Source organism: Pristiophorus japonicus, chromosome 7, assembly GCF_044704955.1.
Source record: "Pristiophorus japonicus isolate sPriJap1 chromosome 7, sPriJap1.hap1, whole genome shotgun sequence".
Lineage (NCBI taxonomy): Eukaryota > Metazoa > Chordata > Chondrichthyes > Pristiophoridae > Pristiophorus > Pristiophorus japonicus.
In genome coordinates this window covers 241,875,059-241,895,322 of record NC_091983.1, presented here as the reverse complement: position 1 = coordinate 241,895,322, position 20,264 = coordinate 241,875,059, and the positions used below count along the sequence as shown (strand labels likewise).

General features: G+C 46.3%; 1 protein-coding gene across 1 annotated transcript in view; it reads left to right on the top strand.

Annotated features, from left to right (window-relative positions):
* LOC139266712 (dynein axonemal heavy chain 8-like) overlaps positions 1-20,264 on the top strand; it is a 2,132,242-nt gene that overhangs the window by 1,962,694 nt on the left and 149,284 nt on the right. Inside the window, exons 79-81 of the mRNA XM_070884298.1 lie at positions 10,043-10,214; positions 12,897-13,052; positions 19,363-19,518. Of these exons, the coding sequence (XP_070740399.1) occupies positions 10,043-10,214; positions 12,897-13,052; positions 19,363-19,518 (484 nt within the window). The remainder of the gene's footprint in view (positions 1-10,042; positions 10,215-12,896; positions 13,053-19,362; positions 19,519-20,264) is intronic.

Sequence of the window (20,264 nt, the reverse complement as noted above, 5' to 3'; positions counted from 1 at the left end):
TTCCTGTGCTCAAGTACTGAGCAAGTTCCCATCCTTATTTGAACTCAGCATCAGCAACTTCACAGGCGCCAAAGTGCAGATCCACTTGGTCCCCGAGGCACAGCCTGTTCATCACATGGCTCAAGCGGTCCCTTACATAATGAGGGAGAAAGTGGAGATCGAATTGGACAGACTTCAATGCGAGGGAATCATATCACCGATCGAATTCAACGAGTGGGCCAGCCTGATTGTTCCCGTACTAAAGAGCGATGGCACGGTCAGAATCTGCGGCGAATACAAGGTAACGTTCAGCCGAGTTTCATTACAGGACCAGTACCCACTACCCAAAGCCGATGATCTCTTTGCGACATTAGCAGGGGGAAAGGCATCACCAAGCTAGATCTAACCTCCGCTTACATGACCCAGGAGCTGGCTGAGTCGTCAAAAAAATTAACGTGCATTAACACACACAAGGGATTGTTTTTATATTACAGGTGCCCTTTCGGGATCCGCTCGGCTGTAGCCATATTCCAAAGGAACATGGAGAGTCTGTTGAAATCGGTTCCACGCACCGTTGTATTTCAGGATGACATTCTAATCACTGGTCGCGACACCACCGAACACCTGCACAACCTGCAAGAGGTTTTAATTCGACTAAACGGAGTAGGACTCCGGCTGAAACGATCCAAATGTGTCTTCCTGGCGCCAGAGGTAGAATTCCTGGGGAGGAAGATTGTGGCAGACGGCATCAGGCCCACGGACTCGAAAACAAAGACCATCAAGAATGCACCCAGACCACGAAATGTGATGGAGCTGCGCTCGTTCCTGGGACTCCTCAACTATTTCGGTAACTTTCTTCCAGGGTTGAGCACCTTGCTCGAACCATTGCACAAGTCAAGAGGCTGCCATCAAAAAGGCCAGAAACTTGCTGTGTTCGAACAAGTTGCTTGTATTGTATGACCCAGGTAAACGTCTAGTTTTAGCATGTGACGCGTCGTCGTACGGTGTCAGGTGTGTTTTACAGCAAGCAAATGTAGCGGGCAAACTTCAACCGGTTGCATATGCATCTAGAAGTCTATCCAAGGCCGAAAGAGCCTACAGTATGGTCAAGAAGGAGGCTTTGCCTGTGTCTATGGGGTAAAATAAATGCACTAGTATTTGTTCGGACTCAGGTTCGAGTTAGAAACCGACCAAAGCCCCTAATCTGACTGTTTTCGGAAAGCAAAGGCATAAACACCAATGCTTCGTCGCAAATCCAAAGATGGGCACTAACACTGAACACTGTCAGCCTATGATCACACAATCTGCCACAGGCCAGGCACTGAGAATTGCACCGATGCCCTCAGCCGGCTACCGTTGCCCACGGGTGGAAATGGCACAGCCCGCAGTCCTGTGCCTGGTCATGGACGTCGTCGAAAGCGAAGGGTCACTCGTAACAGCCTGCCAGACCAGGATCTGGACCAACCAGGGCCCGGTGTTATCTCTTGTAAAAAGTTGCTTCCTCAATGGGGGCTGGTCAGTGGTCCCAAGAGAAATGCAAGACGAGATAAAGCCATTTCACCATCGTAAAGACGAAATGTCCATCCAATTGGATTGCCTCTTATGCGTTTTCTTGCCAAAAAAAGGCAGGGCAACCTTCATACGTGGCCTACACAGTGCCCACCCAGGCATGGTCATGATGAAGGCTATCGCCAGGTCCCACATCTGGTGGCCCGGTATTGACTCGGACTTGGAGTCGTGCATGCGCCAGTGTAACACTTTCTCACAATTGAGCAATGCTCCCAGGGAGATTCTACTTAGTCTGTGGTCCTGGCCCTCAAAACCATGGTCCAGGATCCACGTAGATTATATGAGCCCCTTTCTAGGAAAAATGTTCTTCGTTGTAGTGGACGTCTACTCTAAGTGGATCGAATGTGTAATAATGGCATCCAGCATGTCCACCACCACCATTGAAAGCCTCAGGGCCATGTTCACCACCCATGGCTTGCCCGACATTCTGGTCAGCAACAATGGTCCGTGTTTCACCAGCTCGAATTCAATGAATTCATGACCCATAATAGCATCAAGCATGTCAGGTCTGCCCCGTTCAAGTCCACATCCAACGGCCAAGCAGAGCAGCAGTCCAAACCATAAAGCTGAGCTTGAAACGCGTCACGGAAGGTTCCTTACAAACTCGCCTATCCCGGGTGCTGATCAATTACAGGACAAGACCCCACTCACTTACCGGTGTCCCCCCTGCGGAGTTACTAATGAAACGTGCACTCAAAACCAGGCTCTCCTTAGTCCACCTTGACCTCAACGATCAGGTAGAAACCAGGCGTTATCGGCAAAACATGTACCATGATCGCGCGGCTGTATCACGCGACATCACTGTAAACGACCCAGTGTTTGTGCTGAATCACAGTCATGGCCCCAAATGGGTCGCTGGCACTGTTTTAGCCAAGGAGGGGAATAGAGTGTTTGTTGTCAAACTGCTTAACGGACAAACGCGCAGAAAGCATTTGGACCTGACCAAATGGCGATTTACAGGTAACCAGGAACTACCAGGAGAGGACTTGACCTTCAGCAATCCTCCAACACACACCCAATCAGCAACAGACCTAGCTGCCAACCACGAGGATGATCCCACTATCTCCAACAGTCTAGTCAGACCAACAGCGCTGCAAGACAGCAGTGGCCCGACCAACTCACCATGCCAGAAGTGATACTCAGACAATCAACCAGGGAGCACAGAGTTCCGGATCGCCTGTAACTAATTCGCATCAAAGACTTGGGGGGTGGGGGGGAAATGTTGTCATATCTGTATACTCTGTGTATATACTATGCTGGTACCACTAGAGGGTGTAACTGTGGGAGGCCCAGGCAGGATGGTCACCACACTGCAGTTACAATAAAGAGACTAAGGTCACAGCAGTTGAAGCACAGCACTAGGCCTCGTGGAGTTATTCTACACATAAGTAGAGACATATTACAAACGTCGTGTGTTAACCTCGCAGAGCAGAGCAGCAGCAGCAAGAATCCTCTACAACAACAACATTTATTTATATAGGGCCTTTACCATAGTGAAACAACCCAACGTGCTTAACAGGAGTATTATAAGAAAAAACATTTGACACCAAGCCACATAAGGAGAAATTAGGGCAGGTGGCTAAAAGCTTGGTCAAAGAGGTAGGTTTTAAGAAGCGTCTTGAAGGAGGACATAAGGAAATAAGAAATAGGAGCAGGAGTAGGCCATTTGGTCTCTCGATCCTGCTCCGCCATTCATTAAGATCATGGCTGATCCAATCATGGGCTCAGCTCCACTTCCCTGCCCGCTCCCCATAACCTTTCACTCCCTTATCGCTCAAAAATCTGTCTATCTCCATCTTAAATATATTCAATGACCCAGCCACCACAGCTCTCTGGGACAGAGAATTCCACAGATTTATAACCCTCTGAGAGAAGAAATTCCTCCTCATCTCAGTTTTAAATGGGCAACCCCTTATTCTGAAACTATGCCCCCTAGTTCTAGATTCCCCCATGAGTGGAAACATCCTCTCTGCATCTACCTTGTCGAGCCCCCTCATTATCTTATATGTTCTTATACCATATCTTATATGGTAGCTGCAGAAATGTCATGGTGAATGAAGGGCCAAAGGCTGGACAGTTGGAAGTTGATTGGTGCAGTTGTAAGAGAGTCGGGGGGGAATTTTTTCCAGGGGGCGGACACAGAGGGAGGTAAGGTTGGGGGGATGGAAGGGGGATGTGGGTGGAGAGCAATACGAGGAAGTGGTCAGAGATGGCCTTATCCGCGATTGATACGATGGGAGTAGCGAGGCCACAAGAGATGGCAAGGTCCAAGGGGGTGGCCGTGAATATGGGTTGTGGAGTTTACATGGAGAGAGAGATTAAGGGAGGATAGTGAACTCAGAGGAGAGAGAGCATGATGAATTCAGATAGAGGTGGAAATCACCGAGGATGAGAAGTCGTTCAGTGCAGAGGCAGGGGGAGAAAAGTAGTGAAGAAGTATCGGTAATAAAATGTTTATGGTACTTGGGTGGGTGGAGGAGAACGAGAACTTTAAATGAGAGCCAAGAGGGGTAGAATAAGATGAGATGCTCAAAGGAGGGGAAAGTGCTGAAGGAGTAGAGGGACAGACCAAGGTGTGATTTGATGAGAGACACACCGCCATTAGGTTGGTCTGGGCGGGGCAAGTGGTGGAAGGTATAGCTGGGCGAGGAGGCTTCAGTTAGGGTAAGGTGTCCTCACCCCTCAACCAAGTTTCCATCAGGGCCATGATGTCGATGCCATCATCCACGTTAAACTCATGAATGGGAAGGGCCTTGTTCGAGATGCGAAGAGGATCGGTGATGGCTGCCCCACTGCCATCGTCCACAGGGTCAGCCCTGGAGGGGTAAATTGAACGGGGAGGAGATTGGCAAGATTAGTCCCCAGTGAGCGCGCTGGGTGGGAAGGTTGGCGAGAGAGTAGGATGGGACAGTTGTGTTTGCTGCTCGTAAGGAGGTCGCGGCGATTGCCTCGATGGACCCTTCGTAGGATGCCAAGAGAGGCACAGAGGGAAGCTCTAGGCTTATCTAGAAGGGAGTCAAGCCTGGGATGGTGGCAGGAGAGTAGGAAGGTCGAAGAGTAATGAAGGATTGGGGAGGGGAAGGCAGAGTATCCGAGGGAGGAGAGATGAAAGGAAGCATGATGAGAGGAGAGAACAGTCAGGGAGGGATCAAGAGCAAAGGAAAGAGGGGTAAAAAGTGGAAAGTATTGAATAGCTTGGGTCTGGAGTGGCAGCATGCGAGCGGACACGGGAAAAGCTCAGGTTCAGAGGCCTGTTTAAATATAGTAGTTAATGGGATACAATACTAGGGAGACCAGGGTCAAAGTCAGAGGTCCCATGGAAGGACAAAGCCGACATAAACAGGATGGGGCCAGCACGCAGTATCGACGAACCGCTGTCCAAAGCAGGCAAGTGAAGTCCAGAAGCTATTTGAAGTGTAGAGAGTTCGACGATGTGCTGTAGGAGAGTCGATAATGCTGCAGAAAGATGATGGCGACGTTGTCACAAGTTTGTAGATCGCCGTAAAACCACAGCCAGCGGCCAGAAGAGGAGTGAAACAACAGCTGCTAGCTCGAAGCCAGCAGAGCTGAAAATCCAGCTGAAACACAGCGGTAGTTCAAAGGAAAAATAAACTTTAGCAGCAGAGATGGAGAAGGTAGTCGTACGGTATAATCCAGTGTAGTCCAGTGCAGAAAAGTAGCACTGTAATCCAGTGTACTCTAAGGTTAGTTGCTGATTAATTTCTTACAGCTCTCTGTAAGTTTGTAGAAGTGTTTGGAGCTTTCCAGAGTTGTTTAATGATGGTGAGGTGACAGAGAGTGGTGCTGTAAGTGGAGAAGTCCTTGATTCTGGTCACTGCACTTGTTCCCAATCATGTGCACTCTAGTTTTCATGAGAAGGAGATGGAGCAGAAGTAACGAAGAAGAGGACAAGCTGGTTGCAGAGGAAGAGGAGGAGAGGGAGAAGGGCTCTCAGTAGGTGGCCTTACCTACCTAGGCTCTTCCGAGAGTAATTCTCATAGCTCAGCCTGAGCTAGCAACAGTGTGTGAGGCTTCTGTGCTTTACGAAGGCGATGCTTACAGAACTCTGCCGCATCTCGCAACCAGACCTGGAGCCTCACACGAGGTAAGTTCAGTGTTCCAGTGGCTCTGAAGATGAACGTGACCCTGAATTTCCTCGCATCAGGATCCTTCCAGGCTGGAGCAACGACATCTCCCAGTTCACCGTCCACTGCTGCAGAAGGAAGGTGACAGATGCTCTTTACGCCAGGAGAGGGGAGTTTGTTCTCTTTTCTCTGACCAGAGAGAAGCAAGCAGAGCATGCACGTGGCTTTGCCAGAACAGCAGGCTTCCCTATGCTGCAGGGCGCCATCGACTACACGCATAGGTTTTACAGGCGCCGCATCTAAATGTTGAGATGTACCGCAAAAGTTTCCACTCGCTGAATGTGTAGCTGGTGTCCGACCCTGCTCAGCACAGCATCATGGTGAATGCCAGGTATCCTGGAATCAGTCATGCTGCTATTATTCTGTGCCAGCCTGCTGTTCCCTCAGTCTTTGAGCAACCACAACAAACCAGAGGGTGGCTACTGGGCGGCAAGGGCTAGCCGATGACCATTATACTCATGACTCCGCTCCGCAACCAAACCATACGCGGGCAGCATGCGTAGAATGAGAGCTGCTGCACGGAATCTGATAAAGCAGAACATTGGCGTCTTTAAACAGCCTGGACTGCTCTGGAGGAGCCCTGCAGTACTCACCAGAGTGAGTCTCAATGTTCGTCCTAATCTGCTGCATGCTCCACAACATCACCATCATGAAGGCACAGCGCTTGTCATCAGGCATATGGCAACCAGAAGAGGGGGAGGAGGAGGAAGAGAAGGAGGAGGAAGCAGAAGGGCGGAGCCAACACAGACAGTCTTTTCTATCCATGCTGTCTGTTATATATGCAGACTATAGATATACTCTCTGTGTAGTCACTGTATAGTTGCATAAGATGGAGACTTGTTACCTGATGTACTGTCAATAAGGTTTACACTGTGTATATACTATGCTGGCACTACTAGAGGGTGCAACTGGTGGAGACCGGGGTTTCCTGCCCCTGTGGCAGAGGCTGTCCACCAGAGAGCACAGCGGTGGGAGACCTGAGGGTCCAGTATAAAAGGCTGCCCACCATGCTTGTGCCTCACTCTGGAGTTATGAATAAAGGACCAAGGTCACTACAGTTTGAGTACAGCACATTGCCTCGTGGAGTCATTCATAAGTGCATAACACTGTCCATGATCGGCGCCTCCGGCTGCGGTATCAATAAACACAACCACAAATACCCTTTCAGCAATAATCCCACACCTTACCTTCCCTCTGTTACTGACCATCACTGCATCCTCTAAGCTGAAATAAAAGCCACCACAAAAGAAATATTCCAATCCAACTTTATACATCAATCTATTCAATATCACATAACGATATCAACTAATCACCATTATGCATTCCTAAGTGCCTGTCTTGCGTGTGCCTTTGCCTATCCAAATGTTATGCAGTGTTACCCCAGTGGCTGGTAGAAGGCTGCTGACTATCAATGAAGGAGACTGCCGATGGCCTTGCAGAATGACCTTGAGCTCCGATGGGCCTAGAAAGACTGGCTGCAAACTGCACCACCTCGGCACGGGGAGCAGCAATCCGGGCTGGCTGGCTTAATGGTGACAGCTAGCGGACTGGCAGAGTGGCAATGGTGGGAGAACGAATGCTGTCATCCTGGGAGAGGAGACCAGGTTTGTGCTCCACGGAGCCACTGCCACTCCCCCAGGGCGGCGTCTCAACATTCCTCGCCACCTATTGAATTGCTTTCTGCTATAACACCCTGCACGCTCCTTTCAACACAGGTAAACGCAGCCACGATGGCAGCAGTCTGAACTTGCGTAGCAGCAAGCTGAGCCTGCATGAGAGCAGTCCGAGCTTGTACGACAGAAGTCTCAGCTTCCACTGCAGCACTCAGACATTGGCTGGCTTCTGCTTGTACTAAGTTGGAAGCTGAGACATTGGCCATCAGACTCTGTATCAAGATTGTGTCCACAAGTGCGTTAATGGAGTGGGCCATCACTTCCCTGCTGGAAATCATTGGCTGCAAGCTTTGCGTAAAGCTCTGTGCAGGGTTGATGCCAGACCCCACCATGCTCCATGACATTACAGTCAGGCTTTCTGGCATACCTGCCAATGTACCAAGCATTTCATTGTGAATACCCAATAGCATTCCTCTGTAGGCCGCATCTGAGTTCTCTGCAACAGAACCCGTGTGCAACCTCGCCCTCTTCGGGGAGCTGGCATCTGTGCTTCCCTTTCCCCCTGACCTGGCTGCAGTCCACTCATGTCTGGTGTTTCACCATGTACAGATCCCGCCTGTAAGCTCTAAACTCTGTACATTGGCAGTATCTGAGCGAGTGTCAGATCGAGTGACGGTGTTTCTTCTTCGTCATCACTCTCCTCTTCATCTTCCTCTTGGATCACTGGCTGGCCAACTTGGCTTTCTTGGGTCTCTGAAATAAGAAAGACACAGAATAGGCTTGTGGTGAGGGGAGGGAGTAACAGCAAGATGTGCATGCTTACACCATGTGCAGTTTGTTAATCAGAAGAGATTGTGGGATGGGGAGTAAGTGAGATGTGTGAGGATACCAGCATCTTTCAGCCCCGCTGCTGGCCACTGCTTCAACGATGCCCCTCTCAATAATGCCCAGCACTGTCTTCTCCGTTATGCAGGCCCCCACCTGTTAGGTCCTGCTGGCATCGGTTGTGAGCCACCTTTTCCTGCAAAAGAAAGAGAAGTGTGTCAGTGAGTGTGGGTGCAATGTGGTTGGGTGATATGCCTGTCATTGTTGAATAGCTGGCAATGTGTGTAAGCTGTGGGATGCAGTTGTGAGGCTTGTAGCAGTGGTAAGTGTGTGAGGGTAAGGTGAAGCTATGAATGTGAGGTATAAGTCTTGGTAGAGATTGTTGGTAGGTGAGTACTGGTGTGGTGCATTGAGCAATGTGTGAGGCAAGTAGTGCAGTTGGTGAGATAAGGCATTTTGAAGATGAATTCACTAACCTTGACCGTCCATGTGAGGTCATTGAATTTCTTCCTGCGCTGTATCCAGGTCCTCGGGGCAACACTGCTGACATTAACTACAACAGTTATCTACTCCCACTTTACACATTTACCTGGAGGGGCTCCTGGCCCTCTGCGGAAACAGCATCTCTGCCCTTGAGTTGCCCCCATGCACCAAGGCCTCCAGTGCTGGATCAGAGAACCTTGGCGCACACTTTCTTCACTGTTGTGACATAATTGTTGTTTTATCCTCCTCTCACTGTATGAATGCCGCAATTATGGAAATGAGCAAGCAGCACGAAGTTCGCGTGCTGCCTGCATTCCTTTGAATGGGCCTGCCGTGATAGCACTTCACAAACCCTGAGCCCGTTTTCGGAGGCAAATAAATTTCTAGGCCTTAGATTATTTAACATATACCATGTTAACCTGGAAACATGCATTATAATAAGAACATAAGAACATAAGAAATAGGAGCAGGAGAAATTCGGCCCCTCGAGCCTGCTCTTCGATTTAATACGATCATGGCTGATCCGATCATGGACTCAGGTCCACTTCCCTGCCCGCTCCCCATAACCCCTTATTCCCTTATCGGTTAAGAAACTGTCCATCTCTGTCTTAAATTTATTCAATGTCCCAGCTTCCACAGCTCTCTGAGGCAGCGAATTCCACAGTTTTATACCCTCTGAGAGAAGAAATTCCTCCTCATCTCGGTTTTAAATAGGCGGCCCCTTATTCTGAGATTATGCCCCCTAGTTCTAGTCTCCCCTATCAGTGGAAACATCCTCTCTGCATCCACCTTGTCAAGCCCCCTCATAATCTTATACATTTCGATATGATTACCTCTCATTCTTCTGAATTCCAATGAATATAGGCCCAACCTACTCAAACTATCTTCATAATCCAACCCCCTCATCTCCGGAATCAACCTAGTGAACCTTCTCTGAACTGCCTCCAAAGCAAGTATATCCTTTCTTAAATATGGAAACCAAAACTGTACGCAGTATTCCAGGTGTGGCCTCACCAATACCCTGTATAACTGTAGCAAGACTTCCCTGCTTTTATACTCCATCCCCTTTGCAATAAAGGCCAAGATCCCATTGGCCTTCCTGATCATTTGTTGTACCTGCATACTAACCTTTTGTGTTTCAGGCACCAGGACGCCCAGGCCCCGCTGTACTGCAGCACTTTGCAATCTTTCTCCATTTAAATAATAACTTGCTCTTCGATTTTTTTTCTGCCGAAGTGCATGACCTCACACTTCCCAATATTATACTCCATCTGCCAAATTTTTGCCCACTCACTTAGCCTGACTATGTACTTTTGCAGGTTATCTTTTACAGATCCCACTATCTGAGGATGTTCTTTTTCATCTTGCACTGATGTCCTATGTACATAATTGTTCGCTGTTCATTTCTTTTCATCTCTTGAATTCTAGGTTGGTGGGTGATGTGCTGTTGGCTACTGGTTTTCTCTCATATAGCGGTCCCTTCAATCAAACTTTCAGAGATATACTGATTAAAGTAATCTGGGAAGTAGAACTGCAGAAACGGAAGATTCCATATACGGATAACATATACCTTATAAACTTTCTGGTGGACCAGCCTACGGTGAGTCTGGATCACACATACACTCTGTTAACTTTCCGCTGCAAGTGACACAAAACAACCATTTGTATATCTTCACATACTAATAATTTTCATTGCTACCTTAGTTATATGTTTCTTCATTTATAGCTGTAATTTCACAATCATTATCTGTATCGTTTGCTATTATCTGAGGCAAGTGTTTAATTTTTTTTCCGGGGAATAGAAAAAATGCAATTTTTGCACCAAATGTATCAACTGTTCGATTATTTGTTGATTCCTCAGTTTCAGACTCTCTGAGGACCATGACATATTTCACCCTTTAAACTTTAAGCAAGATACCAAAGGCCCTGGGTTTTGAATCCTATGCATATGTTTGCAGTTCAACCCTTCGGAAAAAAAATAGGATTGGGCAGAGTCAACATGGATTTATGAAAGGGAAATCATGTCTGACAAATCTGTTAGTTTTTTGAGGTTGTAACTAGCAGAATAGATAAGGAGGTTCCAGTGGATGTGGTGTATTTGAATTTTCAGAAGCTATTCGATAAGGTGCCTCACAAGAGGTTAGTGAACAAAATTAGGGCTCATGGGACTGGGGGTAATATACCAACATGGACTGAGGATTGGTTAATGCACAGAAAATAGAGAGTATGAATAAATGGGTCATTTTCAGGTTGGCAGGCTGTAACTAGTAGGGTGCTGCGAGGATCGGTGCTTGGGCCCCAGCTATTCACAATGTATATCAATGATTTGAATGAGGGGACCAAATGTAATATTTCCAAGTTTGCTGATCAAGAGGATATAGACAGGCTAAGTGAGTGGGCAAGAATAAGGAAAATGGAATATAATGTGGAGAAATGTGAAGTTATCCACTTTGGTAGGAAAAATAAAAAAGCAGAGTATTTTAAAATGGTGAGCGATTGGGAAGTGTTAGTGTTCAGAGGGACCTGGGTGTCCTTGTACACGAATCACTGAATGTTAACATGCAGGTATAGCAAGCAATTGAGAAAGCAAATGGTATGTTGGCCTTTATTACAAGAGGATTTCAGTATAACAGTAAAGACATCTTACTGCAATTATATTGGGCCCTGGTGAGACCGCACCTGGAGCATGAATACAGTTTTGGTCTCCTTACCTAAGGAAGGATATACTTGCCATTGAGGGAGTGTAACGAAGGTTCACCAGACTGATTCCTGGGATGAGGAGAATGTCCTATGAGAAGAGATTGAGTAGACTAGGCCTATATTCTCTAGCGTTTAGAAGAATGACAGGTGATCTCATTGAAACATTTAAAATCCTTACAGGGCTTGACAGGGTAGATGCAGGGAGGATGTTTCCTCTGGATGAGGAGTCTTGAACCAGGGGTCAACATTCTCAGAATAAGAGGTTGGCCATTTAGGACTGAGATGAGAAACTTCTTCACCCCAGAGGGCTGTGGAGGCTCAGTCGTTGAGTATATTCAAGACAGAGATGGATAGATTTTTGGATATTAAGGGAATCAATGATAAGGGGATAGTGCAGGAAAGTAGAAGATCTAATTTAATTTCGGAGCAGGCTTGAGGGGCCGAATGGCCTACTCCTGCTCCTAATTCTTATGTTTATGTTCTTTAAGAGATCTCCTAAGCAGTCTTACCTGTTCCAATGCCTCCGCGCTCAGTTGTTATGGGTAAAACTGGTGCGGAGGAGTCTGCCCTGATGTTGTAAAATCTAGTGTGAGATAAATAAAACACGAAGGCTTGTTTTATTCTGATAGTATTTGCCTCCAAAAAGAGCCAAAAAGTTAGTAGGAAACTAGAACATGGTGCTCATCTGATACACGCTGTCCTGCGCTCACTTTTCCATTGGTCAATGCCATGGCAACCTCAGGCATCAGGCCTATTAAAACAACATCTAGCCTCCATAATTAAACTTCAAATAAGATCTCAGGGGATATAACAGATCATTACAATATAGAGAATATAATTGAATTCAATTCAATTTTATTCCTTTTTGTGGTGGATGTTACGCTCATAACCTTTACCAGAATCACTGGGCTACCAGCTACAAATACCGATATCGCAATATATAATCAGGCTTTTTACAAATACCGATATTGCAATATATAATCAGGCTTTTTACAAATACCGATATCGCAATATATAATCAGGCTTTTTACAAATACCGATATCGCAATATATAATCAGGCTTTTTACAAATACCGATATCGCAATATATAATCAGGCTTTTTACAAAATATATTGTGGTCTTGTCTTCTTCTTTCTCTTAGGCAGCCGCTCAGAGTCGAGGATGACTTGCTTCCACACTAAAAATGAGTTCTCATGTGGCTGATGCGTCCTATGTGGGATCTACAGTCTCTGTCACAGGTGGGGCAGACAGTGGTTGAAGGAACGGGTGGGTGAGGTGCCTGGGTTGCCGTGCGCTCCTTCCGCTGTTTGCGCTTAGCTTCAGCTGGCTTTCAGCGTAGAGACTCGAAGTGTTCCTCCACTTTGTGCGGTCTTGGGCCAGGGAATTCCAGGTGCTGATGGGGATGTTGTACTTTTTCAAGGAGGCTTTAAGGGTGTCCTTGAAGTATTTCCTCTGCCCACCTGGGGCACGCTTGCCATGTCATCTGGTCTTCACTGGTTTTTACTGATTATTTAAGGAATGTATTTGTGACCAGGCTTACTTCATTGTCCTTACTAAATCTGTGTGGTTTTACCTTTTCAGGTCAGTGAGTGGAACCTACAGGGGTTACCAAATGATGATCTGTCAGTTCAGAATGGCATCATTGTTACCAAAGCAGCCAGGTATCCACTGCTCATAGACCCTCAGACACAGGGTAAAACCTGGATCAAGAGGAAGGAGAAACATAATGAATTACAGGTAGGACTTCACAGACGTTTTCAACACGTACTGTTCAGCACACTGACTCCAAAACATGAAATAATCTAATAGCGCAACAATAAGGTACAAATGATTTTCTTCTCCAGTTTTCTCCCCTTCCCTCCTGAAGGTTTTGAATGTACAGGCACCTCACCCATGTTCAAAAGTAAGACATGACATTTGTCAGCAGACTATTTAACTCTGGAACATTTGGCCCGAAATTGGTGGACTTACCGTCTGCTGCCGCTGAGCTTTCTCGGTGGTCTCCCTGGTTTCTGGCGGTCTCCCCTCCGAACGAGTTTGGTGGAGGCCGCCAACCGGCGGGGAGAGAAGACCGCAGGGTACCATTCGCTGGCGTGCGCCGGCGTGCAACACTCAGAAGAGTCCTCCTGCCCGCTGCGTTGCCAGTTTGGTCCGGGCAGTCCTCCTCTGCAGCAGGGGAAAAGACCGCCACGTGGAGGCAGGTCTAACCTCAACAGTAAGTATGAAGACCTGCAAAAAAAGGTTAGTACTCTTTTCTTTATTTTTATTGTAGGGATTCAGGTGGATGGGGTCCCCGGAAGGATTTCTAGTAGTTTTTTTAATGTTTTGAAAATGTTTTATTTGATCAGTTCCCCCCCCTCTCTGGGCCCAACTCAATCCTCAGCGTTACTTTGCCGAGGATTGCATTTGCCACCGAGAATGGGAGCTGCCGCCCACAATCGGTGCGGAAGTCTCATTTTTGCCACCAGGCAGTCTTTCCCAGATTTTGCTATGCAGACTTTTCCGCCCAAAGTACCGCCAGGATCTCAGCGGTCCTTTGGATGGTACTTGGGCGGAACTTAGCTTTCACCAATTTCGGGCCCATTACAACCAAGCCCAATTCTGTCCTCACTCGGTATCTACACATACACAATTCTAGATGGTGATAAAGAGTGGGAACTCTGGCATCATTTTCCCTTCCTAACGCAGAGCACTCAGCCCATTTATAGTAGCCCTATTTTCCTCTGGGTGGATCAACTAACCGAACACAAACCTGGGATTGAATCTCAAATCTTTATGATCTACATGGCACCAATCCACAGCCAATATTTTCCACTGAATGTTAAAACTAGTGATCATAAATTATGGAAACCTAGGTAAAAGTGTTTTCAAGCATTGAAGCTGAACATTAATAAAAATTCAGATAAAAAGTATTTGCAGTTAAACCCTAATTAATTACATGATTTGTGTAAAATGATGCTTATTTCCAGTAGATGAGATAAGAACAAGCAGATGACAATTAGCTCATGCACTGAGTTGGAATTAATAGGAGAGCATTCGGAAAGTGGATTAAGTATGCATTGTAGGCTACCAATGCAACAACAAAGATTGCATTTCCAAAACTAATTAATTGTATGTGAACCACTTTGGAAAATCTCCGAAAGATTTGTTAAGACACTATGGGGGCAATTTTCAACTGAGAGCTGCATGTTTCTCACCTGAAAAATGGGCAAATATCAATGGAAAATCCAGGAGGCCAACTTGGCTGCCCCACTGATGCCCACCTAATGCAATTTTCAGCTGGGCCTGTAAATGGGCGAGTCGCAAATTTTTTAAGTTTCTCAAAATCAATGCTAAATTTATTTTTTACTGGTTTGAACCTGCAGCCCCTTGTCCTATGCTTGCAAATTAATTTCAAGTAATATTCCGGATTACTTATTCTGTTCCTTTACCTCGATAATGATAGGGGATTCTCTTTTATAACTATTTTTGAATGATAGGAGAGTCAAGGGTTATGGGTAAAATGGAGTTGAGGCCAAGATCAGATCAGCCATGATCTTATTAAATGCCGGAGCAGGCTTTGAGGGGCCAAGTGGCCTACACCTGCTCCTATTTCTTATGTTCTTATAAGATCACAGGCTAGATTTTCTTCAGAATTACTGCCAGCGTCTTTGGAGTGTAAAACAGAGTAAAATGACTTAAAGATTACCACCTCAAATCTACTACTAAAAGTTGCACCAGAATAATCCTAGCACAAAATCAACAGTCCCTTTTAAAGCCCATCAGAAGCTCACTTCATTGTACATAAATAAGGTCAAGGGACTTGATCCTTTGATCCATTTCCTCCATTTACATTCCAAATAATTATCCTCAAAGATACCACATTGAGCAGGCCCTTGTCCGTGTTGATACTAAGGCCGGAATTTTACCGGCACCGAGAGGATGGGATCAGAGGCGGGTCAGCTGTCAACCCATCTCCAGGCTAGTCTCCCAGGTGTGGGGTTTGTCAACGCTGAACACACCCGACACAAAGCGACGAGGGAGGCAATTTAGATTAGTAAAAGCTGGTTACCAAACACTTAAAAACTATTTTAAGCTCATCTTTAGATTTTTAGAGCTCACGAATGTATTCCCCGCAGCTCGGTGATCACATCAGTTAAGGAGGTTGGATGTTGTGATTTACTAACTTGACAGCTGCAAATGGTCTATAAAAGCTTCCATTTCATAGGTACTCACTTTGCAAGGTTCGAAGCTGTTGCTTGTTTCATTTGGAAGACAGATTGATTTATGCAGCCAGCAAGTGTTTGGAGCAAACTCTCTATCCGGTGTCATCTCAATCTCATCTGCCGTCTATTCCATCAGCATGGTGCCCAATATTAGATGAGATAAACATAGTGAGAGACGAAATATTAAGGGGCTTAGCAGTTTTGAAAGTGGGTAAATCCCCAGGCCCGGATGAAATGTATCCCAGGCTGTTAAGAGAAGCAAAAGAGAAAATGGCAGATGCTCTGACCATCAATTTCCAATCCTCACTGGCTACAGGTGCAGTGCCAGAGGACTGGAGGACTGCTAATGTTGTGCCTTTGTTTAAAAAGGGAGAAAGGGATAAGACCGAGTAATTACAGGTCAGTCAGCCTAACCTCAGCGGTGGGAAAATTATTGAAAAAAATGCTGAGAGACGGAATAAATCTTCATTTGGAAAGACATGGATTAATCAAGGACAGTCAGCACAGATTTGTTAAGGGAAGGTCATGTCATAGAAACATAGAAACATAGAAAATAGGTGCAGGAGTAGGCCATTCGGCCCTTCGAGCCTGCACCACCATTCAATAAGATCATGGCTGATCATTCCCTCAGTACCCCTTTCCTGCTTTCTCTTCATAGCCCTTGATCTCTTTAGCCTTAAGGGCCATATCTAACTCCCCCTTGAATATATCCAATGAACTGGCATCAACAACTCTCTGCGGTAGGGAATTCCACAGGTTAACAACTCTCTGAGTGAAGAAGTTTCTCTTCATCTCAGTCATAAATGGCCTACCCCTTATCCTAAGACCGTGTCCCCTAATTCTGGACTTCCCCAACATCGGGAACATTCTTTCCGCATCTAACCTGTCCCGTCCCATCAGAATCTTATATGTTGCTATGAGATCCCCTCTCATCCTTCTAAACTCCAGTGTATAAAGGCCCAGTTGATCCAGTCTCTTCTCATATGTCAGTCCAGCCATCCCGGGAATCAGTCTGGTGAACCTTCGCTGCACTCCCTCAATAGCAAGAATGTCCTCCCTCAGATTAGGAGACCAAAACTGAACACAATATTCCAGGTGAGGCCTCACCAAGGCCCTGTACAACTGCATTAAGACCTCCCTGCTCCTATATTCAAATCCCCAAGCTATGAAGGCCTAACTTGGTTGCGGTAACCAGGAGGGTTGATGAGGGCAGTGCGTATGATGTAGTGTATATAGATTTTAGCAAAGCTTTTGATAAGGTCCCACATGGCAGATTGGTCACAAAAATAAAAGCCCATGGGGTCCAGGACAAAGTGGTAAGTTGGATCCAAAACTGTTTCAGAGGCAGGAAGCAAATGGTTCATGGGTGTTTTTGTGACTGGAAGGATGTATCCAGTGGGGTTTCGCAGGGCTCAGTGCTGGGTCCCTTGCTTTTTGTGATATATATCAATGACTTGAACTTGTGTGTTGGGAGTATGATTCAGAAGTTTGCAGACGACACTAAAATAGGCTGTGTGGTTGATAATGAAGAAGAAAGCTGCAGACTGCAGGAAGATATCAGTGTACTGATCAGGTGGGCAGAACAGTGACAAATGGAATTCAATCCAGCTAAGTGTGAAGTAATGCCTTTGGGGAGGTCTAACAAGGCAAGGGAATACACAATAAATGGTACGACACTGAAAAGTGTAGAGGAACAAAGGGTCCTTGGAGTGCAGGTCCACAGATCCCTGAAAGTAGCAGGCCAGGTAGATAAGGTGATTAAGAAGGCATACGGAATACTTGCCTTTATTACTCAAGGCATAGAATACAAGAGTAAGGAGGTTATGCTTGAACTGTATAAAACACTGGTTAGGCCGAAGCTGGAGTAGTGTGTGCAGTTCTGGTCACCACATTACAGGAAAGATGCGATTGCACTGGAAAGCGTGCAGAAGAGATATACAAAAATGTTGCCTGGACTGGTGAATTTTGGCTGTGAGGAAAGATTGGAGATGCTGAGTCTGTTTTCTTTCGAACAGAGAAGGCTGAGGGGAGACCTGATTGAGGTGTATAAAATTATGAGGGACCTTGATAGAGTGGATAGGAAGGACCTGTTTCCCTTGGCGGAGGGGTCAACAACCAGTGAGCATAGATTTAAAGTAATTGGGGGAAGGTTTAGAGGAGATATGAGGGGAAATCTCTTCACCCAGAGGGTGGTGGGGGTCTGGAACTCACTGCCTGAAAGGGTGGTAGAGGCAGAAACCCTCACCACATTTAAAAGATACTTGGATGTGCACTTAAAGTGCCGTATCCTACAGGGCTACGGACCAAGAGCTGGAAAGTGGGATTAGGCTGGATAGCTCTTGGTCGGCCGGCACGGACATGATAGACCGAAATTGCCTCCTTCCGTGCTGTAAATTTCTATGATTCTATGTACACCCTGGCTGCCACATGATGTGCCAGTTTGGCACCATCCCACTCCAACACCATAAAGCATTCCTACAATGATCAAGCCATTCCTTTCACACTCATCCCCATTGCGGGTGGCACCTTATGTTTCACCATTCACTGCAACTCAATAAGCCACTTCCAAAGGTGCATACAAATCTGTCCAAGAACACAAAGTGTTCAAAATAACGTTTTCAATGTTTGACAACACATTAACAGAAACTTTGCCTTAAAATTGTCAATGACATCCAAGTGCCTACTCTTAGTGTGTTAGTTTTAATAATTGGACTCGGGTGAGTGTGAGGGTGGCGATTGAGATGGGGAGGTGATAATGTAGACAGAGAGAGAGGGATGGGTGGAGGTGCAAGGTAGGTTGGTGTGAATAAACAGGAGCAGGGTAGGGAAGGCAGAGTGATGGGGATGTGATGAGTGGCAAAGCAGGATGAAGTTGAGTGTGGCTTAGCAGTAACCTTTCGTGATCTACTGAGATCATTGAAAGGTTTGCAGCACTGCAGCTTGGTCCTCCTGATGCCATTCCTGTGTGTGCCCTCCTGTGCAAAGTGCACCCAGGCTGCGTTGGTCTGCTGGGGAGGTCTCTTGCGCCTATTACCTGTGACTCCCTCCATAAGCATATAGAAGGAGTCATGAGAGAGCTTGGGTGCAGTCGTCCATCTTTATACAGTGCTTGCCAGTGCTTGCAGCACCTCAATGCTGTAGAACACTGATAGCACAACTGTCAAAATCAATGTGGACAGGGTCCCTTTAAGAAAACCGGCTGATGGCGCATCATCAAATGATGTTATCAGACCCGCTTCTTTTTAATTGGCCGGGATCCTTGGTGGGCGGGCTTAACAAGCCCAATCATTATAAAATACTTGTACAGAGTGGGGTGGAGTCAGCAGTGGGCTGGGCCCTCGCTAAGGATGTCACAAGCCTCGCTCCCACCTCGGTAGGCGAAATCACAGCCTAAATGTTTGATGCTTTGTCTGAAAATCAATCTGTTTAGGACATTTAGGTTCAGTCAACACATTAGCTGCTAATTTTAGTCAGCTCTGCTCAAAATATTGGGAATCCCTCAATTCCTATACTATGAAGGAGGTTGAGGACATAATACTCGAAATACAGTTTGTCATCCACTAAACAGCGATGTATATTTTCAAGCCGGATGGGAAGGTGGCAGTAACATGATCCCATCATAACCCTGTCTGCAGTGGAAGCCCAGCATACATCAGCCTCGGCAAAGATTCTTTCGCTCTGCAAAGATGGAATTGCCGACTTGTGCCCTCCCCTAACCCAGGCATTTTGGGTCTGACATGTTTGCAGTCCTGCCAGCACTGCAAAAGGACCACTTAATCAGTCCCCTATACAGTTGATCAGCGAAGTTTGAGTTCTAACTACTTATTCCTTTTGTTCCAAAGGTAACATCACTTAATCATAAGTATTTCCGGAATCACCTGGAGGACTGTTTGTCACTTGGACGTCCTCTGTTATTGGAAGATGTGCAGGAAGAGTTGGATCCTGTGCTGGATAATGTGTTGGAGAAAAACTTCATCAAATCTGGGACCACCTTAAAGGTGAATTAATTGTGTACCTTCAGAAACTAGTTGTAACTGAACTAACCCAGCTTCTCCAGTCTATCCACATAACTAAGTCCCTCATCCCTGGAACCATTCTTGTAAATATTTTCTGCACCCGCTCTAAGGCCGTCACATCCTTCCAAAAGTGAGAGACTGGATCAACTGGGCCTTTATTCACTGGAGTTTAGAAGGATGAGAGGGGATCTCATAGAAACATAAAAATTCTGACGGAACTGGACAGGTTAAATGCAGGAAGAATGTTCCCGATGTTGGGGAAGTCCAGAACCAGGGGATAAGGAGTAAGCCACTTAGGACTGAGATGAGGAGAAACTTCTTCACTCAGAGAGTTGTTAACCTGTGGAATTCCCTACCGCAGAGAGTTGTTGATGCCAATTCGTTGGATATATTCAAGAGGGAGTTAGATGTGGCCCTTATGGCTAAAGGGATCAAGGGGTATGGAGAGAAAGCAGGAAAGGGGTGAAAGATCAGCCATGATCTTATTGAATGGTGGTGCAGGTTCGAAGGGCCGAATGGCCTACTCCTGCACCTATTTTCTATGTTTCTATGTTCCTATGTTACCCAGAATTGGACACAATACTCCAGTTGAGGCCAAACCAGTCTTTTATAAAGGTTCATCATAACTCCCCTGCTTTTGTACTCTATGCCTCTATTTATGAAGCCCAGGCCTGCCATCTTCAACTATTTATGCACATCTACCCCCAGGTCTCTCTGTTCATGCACCC